This window comes from Cebus imitator, unplaced genomic scaffold (genome assembly GCF_001604975.1).
Source record: "Cebus imitator isolate Cc_AM_T3 unplaced genomic scaffold, Cebus_imitator-1.0 Scaffold324, whole genome shotgun sequence".
Lineage (NCBI taxonomy): Eukaryota > Metazoa > Chordata > Mammalia > Primates > Cebidae > Cebus > Cebus imitator.
Window position 1 is genome coordinate 2,303,273 of NW_016107639.1, and position 7,774 is coordinate 2,311,046.

General features: G+C 51.7%; 1 protein-coding gene across 1 annotated transcript; it reads left to right on the plus strand.

The window, feature by feature from the left end:
- The first annotated feature begins 2,464 nt into the window (after nt 1-2,464).
- On the plus strand, nt 2,465-7,383 carry HSBP1L1 (heat shock factor binding protein 1 like 1). Its single transcript, XM_017504580.2, has 4 exons — nt 2,465-2,665; nt 3,966-4,032; nt 5,192-5,286; nt 7,021-7,383. The coding sequence occupies exons 1-4, from the start codon at nt 2,615-2,617 to the stop codon at nt 7,030-7,032; spliced, it is 225 nt and encodes a 74-aa protein (XP_017360069.1). The 5' UTR covers nt 2,465-2,614; the 3' UTR covers nt 7,033-7,383.
- The last annotated feature ends 391 nt before the right edge of the window (nt 7,384-7,774 follow it).

Here is a 7,774-nt window from a genome sequence, read left to right on the forward strand (position 1 = left end):
TCTGGAAGGAAGGAGGGCAGTCTGACTGGTTTCATGCCTGTGGGCTGATGAGAAACCCTGTCGTGGCCCTGCCGTGGGGCACCAGTGCCCAGCTCCTCCTGCCTCCAGAGAGGAGCACCCTCTGAAGGGCCTGGAGAGGCTGATGCCAGCTCTCTGTGTCTGCCTCCTCTCTCTATGAATCATTTCCTGCTTTTCCTTTAAGTTAGCTTGAGAGAGCTCTGATCCCTGACCCTGAAGTGTGGAAACTCCACCGGCTTACACTCCTTACCCCCACGTCAGGCAGGCTTTCCTGGGTCCCCAGCGGCACCTTCCTGGGTGCAGGCCGCCCATCCCGCACGGTGGCATCTTCGGGGCCCCGCCTCCTCCTCCTCCTCAGCAGCCGCCCACACCTGCTTTCCCAGAAGCCAGAAGCCGTCGGGCAGGATTCCTGGGGCCTCAATGGTCCAGGCAAGCGCAGCAGCCACCTTCCGCCCACACCGCGGCTTTCTCAGCCGTCCACACTGGGCCCTACAACTGCGTTTGTGTCTCAGCCCCTCTCAGAGACAGAAAAGAAGAGGGGGATGCTAAAAGGACACAAAAAGTGGCAAAATGGCCAGGCTTTTAGAAAATTATTTTCACAGCTTCGCTGAGATACAATTCACATACCACAAAATCCACCCATGTAAAGGGAATAATTCAACGGGTTTCGGCATATTCACAGGGTTGTGCAACCGTCTTACAACGTAATTTTAGAACATTCGTGTTCCCCGTACTCCCCGGCAGGAATCTCCAGACCCCGTAAGCCTCTCCGCACTCTCCCTCGTCCCTGCAGCCCCCGCCAACACCAGCCGACTTCCCGTCTCCGTGGCCTTGCCTGTTCCAGCTCTCCGAGCGCCTGCACTGACCTCCCAGGGTCTTCCTGCCTGGCCCTGCCACCGGCGTTGTCTTCGAGGCCCATCCACTCCACGCTTGCGTCAGTGCCTCCCTCACTCCTTTGTGTGGTCGTGCATTTCGTTACCCTCGTGTCCGGATGCGGACAGTTGGGTGGTTTCCATCCTTTGACCATGACTGATGCTGCTGCAGAATTTGTGCTCGCCTTTCTGTGCGCACTCGCGCTGCCCTTTCTCTTGACATATGCCTGGGGTGGCACGGCTGGCCCTGTGGAAACTCTGCTTCACTTTTGAGGACCCACCAACTTTCCACAGCGCTGCAGCTTGTCGCAGCCCCACCAGCTGCGGGCGGGGCCACAGCCCCCATACCCCCCTCCCCTTACTTACGTCTGTCTCTGATTCTAGCCATGCTGGTGTGTGAAGTGGGAGCTCATTGTGGCTTCAGTTTGTATTTTCCTGATGACCAGGTGTAAGGAGAAAAACCGAGAATCACATTTAGAGCCTTTTCCCAAAGTGGGAGTTTCCGAGAAACCAGAGAATGGACGGAGTTCAGCTTGGCGAGTGGGCGAGTTTATTCGGACTCAGATGTGGGGCACCCGTGGGCAGCAGCACAGCTCTAGAGATTGGCGCGCTTCCGTCCCTAAGCTGCTTTGAACTAATTTTCTGGCTCTTTGCGTCATGTGTGCTAAGGGCCTGCTCTCCGTGGGGGTTCTCACATCTGCTCCGGGGTGTTTCTCCGACACCTGCTCCTCGCTGGGCACTGTGGCCTGGACTCACCGCCTGTCCGGGGTTCAGGCCGCGAACGTCTGCCCTGAAGTAATCTGGTGGGGACGGTCGGGCCACAGCGGCGGTGCTGGGTGGCCGCGTTTTATTTATCCAAACATTGAGGCACCAGTGCTTCCAGGTGTGGTCACTGGGCTGGGCCCTGGGGATGCTGGGGTGACCAGACACAGCCCTGCTCCCACAGTGCCGCACAGGGCACAGACACCACAGCAAGACAGGTGACCCTAAAAACACCGTCCTGGAAGGTCGGCCACAACTCAGGTGTGAAGAAGGCAGGGAAGGCCCCGCGCAGTGGCCCAGGCCTACGGTCCCAGCACTTTGGGAGGCCGAGGCGGGAGGATCACTTGAGCCCAGGAATTCCAGATCAATCTGGGCAACGTAGTAAGATCCCATCTCTACAAAAAATAAAAACAGGCCACCAGGACCTGGTGGCGTGCGCCGGTGGCCCCAGTTACTGGGTAGGTTGAGGCAGGAGGATCGCCTGGGCCCGGGAAGTCGAGGCTGCGGGGAGCCGCGGTGGCCACTGCACTTCAGCCTGGGTCGCAGAGCGAGCCCGGTCTCCGGATAGCGCAGCAGGGGTGACCGAGGCCCAGGCATTGCCCGTGCGGAGGGTTCTGGAGGCGCAGGTGGCCGGTGGCGCCCACGGGCCCTCCTAAGTGAGGCGGCTCTGCCAGGCTGTCCGGAGAGCTCGGCTCGGTAAGGCGGGGAGTACGAGAGCGCGGATCTGGCCTCCGAGGCGGCCCCTCAGTGACCACGCGCCGCGTCCCTGTAGGTGCAGCGCCCGCCTCTCCGCTCCGGCTCCGGCTCCGGCTCCGCCTCCGCCTCCGCCCCGGAACGCAGCGCGCCCCGCCAGAGGCGTCCCGGAGGCCCACACGGGAATCGCGGAGCTCAGCTGCTGCGAACTCGCGACAGGTCCAGGCGACCCACGGGATCCCCTGCTGACGCCCCCGATCCGGGATCCCATGGACGCGCGGGGCCCTGAAGCTCCTGGCGGGCGCGCGCTGCGGGACGCGGTGAGCCCCCCTTCCGCTCCTCTCTGGTTGGGGTAGCCCCTGCGGTCGTGGGGTGTCCTGAGGTCCTTGGAGGGGGGGAGCCTGCAGTGCTGGGGGTGCCCTGAAGTCTTCGTGGGGACCTGAGATCTTGTGGGGAACCCAGCAGTTCTGGGAGACATTGAGATCGAGGTCGGTGGGGGAACAGCTGGGCCAAAGGGTGCCCAAAGGTCCCTTCAGAGGGGACCCACGAGTGTCGCAGCGCCCAGGGCTCCCGCCTCCTCCTGGAAATCCTCCTGCCCCCGGGCCTTCCTACTTGCCAAGAGAGTTCCAGGCCCACAAGAGGACGGGCTGTGGGAGCTGGAATTTGAAGGAATGTGTTGGGCCTTATGCAAGCCTGAACCTAAATTTCCTGAAAAACGTAGAAAGCCCTGGCATGGTTCAGCGGTCCTATGTCCACGGGGTTCTAGGTTCACACCCCGGAACGTGGGGCTCTCTGGGATCTTGAACCCCCAACTGGGAGAAATTTGTGCCTCTCAGCCTCACTGTTCTCATCTCACCCTGGACACAGTACAGGGTGTGAGGAGTAAATTACACCATGAATGGTGTGGGACGTCAATCTGTAAACTACAAACCAGTATATAAACAGGAAACGCTTTTAGTAGCAGTGGTGGTATTTCTGTGTAACCTGGTAAGTAATTTCTGAAGAATTCTTGAGATGCGCAGGGTCACCAGCTTTTCTCCTACATCCTCCTCTGCTTGCTTTGGTCTTGGCTCTGGGCTGAGGCGTGTGATCCTCCTTCGTTCGTGGTGTGTGGTGTGAGGAGGGGAATGGGTCCCTGCTCAGTCTGCACGTGGCCCTCTCATGATTCTGGCACCCGGCTACTTGTTGCCAAGACTTTCCTTTCCCTCTGAATCTAACAGCCTGGCACCTTTGTCAGAAGTCAACAGATTTATGGATGGGTCTAACCCATGATATTTAAAATGTCATATGTGGGCTGGGTGTGGTGGCTCACACCTGTGATCCCAGCACTTTGGGAGGCCGAGGTGGGTGGATCACCCAAGGTCATGAGTTCGAGACCAGCCTGGCCAACATGGTGAAACCCCATCTCTACTAAAAGTACAAAAATTAGCTGGGCATGGTGGCAGGTGCCTGAAATCCCAGCTACTTGGGAGGCTGAGGTGGGAGAATCGCTTGAATTCAGGAGGTAGAAGTTTACTGCAGCCCAGGCAACAGAGCGAGACTTAAAAAAAAAAAAAAAAAAAAAGTCATATATGCCAACAGTAAATATTTATTCAGCTGCCTTTGGTTTATTTTTTTCAGGCAGAAAATCTATTTCAAGAACTTCAGGAACATTTTCAAGCTCTGACTGCAACATTAAACCTCAGAAATATCCTTTTCTACCTTTAACAAATGCTGTGCTTTTGGACTGGTAGATTATCAGAGTATCTTTTCATTGCCTGCTAGTCGTAGATAATAGTTTACTTAGGATTTCCCAGTATTTACATGTGTGCTTTTCTGTGGCTTCCTGATGCATTAATTACCCCTCACCTGCAGCAAAAGCTCCTGCTTGACTGGCAACACAGGATGTTTTGTGCAGCAAACATAAAGGACAAGAGCACAGCATATAACACTTCACAGTGGGGCTCCCATCAGTCCCCAGCCAGACAATGCACCCTCGGCCACAGGCCCTCACAGGGAATCAGACCCTGCAAAACACAACGCTGCAGGCTCCAGAACAGGATACCACAAACGGCTCTCCCAAACTTTCTTTTGTTTAGTTTAACTTCAGCAACTCACTGTTTTTTCTTAGTAACATGAAAACAAACAGAATTAGGATAGAATGTTTTTGGACTTGGAGCAAATCTAGATAAGGGTAACAACTGCCCCAAGACTTGCCCAATTTGAGCTCATGCAACACAATTAAATGTCTTCCTTAAATATTGCGTGCTTGCAACTTTTGATTTTGTAAATGGGGTCCAGAACAAAAATGATTTTTAAACATGATAAAATTAAACCATATGAATGTTAGTTTTTTAAAGAGTTAACTTCAGCTGGGTGGCAGTCTATAGTCCCAGCTACTCAGGAAGCTGAGGCAGGAGGATCACTTGAGCCCAGGAGTTTGAGGCTGCAGTAAGTTGTGATCACACCACTGCACTCCAGCCTGGGGGACACAGCAAGACCCCACAAAGAAGCAAAAAAGAATTAATTTCCATTATATTAATTTTTACATGCCCAGAGTTTGACTATAAAAATCCAGACAATCTCCTATCCTCAAGTCCATGTCCAACCAAGGGGAGCCACATTTTCAAAGCTCACAGTTTAAAAGTTAAAGGGACACACTGAGGAAAACTCAGGGAAAGAAGCTGATTTGCACAGACACTAAGCCTGTCGTTGATTCCCTCGTTTTAAAAGTTGCATCTGCCATGGCTCTGCCATGGGCACGAGAACGGCAGGTGCCATGGGAGGCAGGGTCTCTGAGGGCATCCTGGCTTCACCTCGGCTGCCCTGCACGCCAGCTCTATGTGCAGAGGTCCTTAACGTTGCACTGGAAGAAATGGGAAATCGCATTGAGGACTTACAGAAGAATGTCCATGACTTAATGGTGCAAGCCGGCATTGAAAATTCTATGAAAGAACAAATGGTAAGGTCGTTATTAGGAAACTATGTCAACCTTTTACATATCTTTTGATTGCTTTCACCTTGAAAAATACAATCCCATATTTGTTCACTATGAGAATTACTGCCTTTGTGCTGCATGAAAACTGCCAGGAATAAATTTCCAAATGCTCTTTTTCTTTCTTTCTTCTCTTTCTTTTTGTGATGGGGTCTTGCTCTGTCACCCAGGTTGGAGTGCAATGGTGTGATCTCAGCTCACTGCAACCTCCACCTCCTGGGTTCAAGCCATTCTCCTGCCTCAGCCTCCCAGGTAGCTGGAACTACGGGCATGTGCCACCACGCCCAGCTAATTTTTGTATTTTTAGTAGAGATGGGGTTTCACCATGTTGGCCAGGCTGGTCTTGGAACTTCTGACCTCAAGTGATCCCCCCGCCTCGGCCTCCCAAAGTGCTGGGATTAGAGACGTGAGCCACCACGCCTAGGCACAAACCCTTCAACCCAGTACTGCTCAGATTGTTTGCAGTTAATGAATTTCAAGAGTTTCAACATGCTTTGCACATTCATAGGATGGCTTTTATCCATGGAGACGCTGAGAGCCGTGACCACTTTACAGAAGGCCACAGGGAGGATGGTGGGAGGGCTGTAGGCACTCTCACAGCTTCTGATGCTGAACATAAACACGCCACGAAAGAATGCTGGATCAGAGGCACGTTGAAAGCTGTTAGTAAAGACGACGTAGAAAAAAACGATTCAGAACAGCGCCCACGCAGAGCAGGTCCTCCCACCTGTGCCCACGCAGATGCTTTCCCAGGGACCCTCTGAACCTCCAGGTCAGAAAGCTGGTGAGCCATGAAATCACCCTGCACTTTAACTTTGGGGTGTGGTCTGTTTGCCTAGGCAGGGATGGCAGTGCTCTGATTCTGCTGGACTGAAGTCCTCATGCCTTCTCTGCATGAGCTCAGAGCAGAGGCAATCTGCCCCAGACACCTAGTCAAGTCTCCTGCAGATACACTGGCATCTTCACCTTCAGACATTTATTCTGAAAGTCTTAAAGCAGTGTCAGTGGCCCCACACTCTATGCAGCTTTCTGCCCCTTGCTTTTTTGTTCAGTACTGATTCATGTTGACATGTGTGGCTCTAGGTCAGTCGCTAAGTGCTACGTAACTGTCCTCTGATTATCTACTTTCTATTTGACTGTTTCTAAACAGTGCTGCGATATTCTTGTTTATTTCTTTGTGTACATATTGCCAGTTTCTCTAGGGACCTTGATTATTCTGTACCTGGGGGCCTGTTGCCTGAGTTAGCTGCCACAGGTAATTTCTGGACTTTGCCTAAAGCCATCCTGGGAAGACAGGAAACAGAAATCACTAGCTGCCCGAGAACTAGTTAATGCAACTTGACTACAGCACTACAGTGCCACAGATGAGGCAAGGCTGGGCAGCCACGCAGGCCCAGGCTTCAAAATCTTATCCTCTGCTACTGGCTGTAATCTGGGAAATCTAAGCTTTAGTTTTCTTCTCTGCAAAGTATCTACCTGGTAGGTGGTTGTAAGGTTTTGAGAAAATTGCAAAGCACTTAGGTCAGGGCAAGGTAGACAGTAGGTACATGACGAGATAAACTTGAGACAGAGTCCAAATCATTATGATTTCAACTGTATTGCAGTCACAGAGCACCAATGAAAAGGTTATTAAAATCAAGGGTTAACAAACGTACTACACCTGATATGTTATGGACTGAACGTTTATGTCTCCCTAAATAGCTGAAGACCTAACTGCAGCATGTCTGTATTTGGAGATGGGGCATCTACAGAAGTAATTAAGGTTACATGTGTCCTGAGAGGGGGACCCTCATCCAACAGGATTTGTCTTTCTGAGAAGAGATGCCAGGGGCTTGCCTGCCACCTCCTTGCCTGCACCAGAGAAGGTGGCCATCACAAGCCAAGGAAAGCCCTCCCCAGAAATCACACAGACTGGCACCTTCTGGGATTTCCAGACAAGATAACTGTGAAAAGACAAGTTCCTGCTGTTTAAACCACCCAACCTGAAGTATTTTGTTATGGCAGTCCCAGGCAGAATATTACAATATGCAACACATTTACAATAAATCATGATAAACTTACAAATGTGGAATGTCATTGTTTAATGTTTTCTGGTAACAGCCAATAAAGCTGACACGAGACATAATTCATATACCATCCACCAATTATGCAAATCAGTGGGTTTTGATAGAATTGTGCCAACCATTACCACAATCTTAGGACACTTTTTCTTTTTATGCTTATTCTTACGTATGCACATTTTCATTATGTCAAAAATGAAGCTGTGCCCACTAGCTATCACCTCCTATTCTTCCTCCCTCCCAGTCTTAAGCAACCACTAATCTGTCTCTATGGATTTGCCTGTTCTAGAAAAGCCGTATAAATGGAATCACACAATACGCAGCAATGGGCTTTTCACTTAACCTAATGATTTCTGTGTTCACCCACACTGTAGCATGTATCAGTACTTCATTTC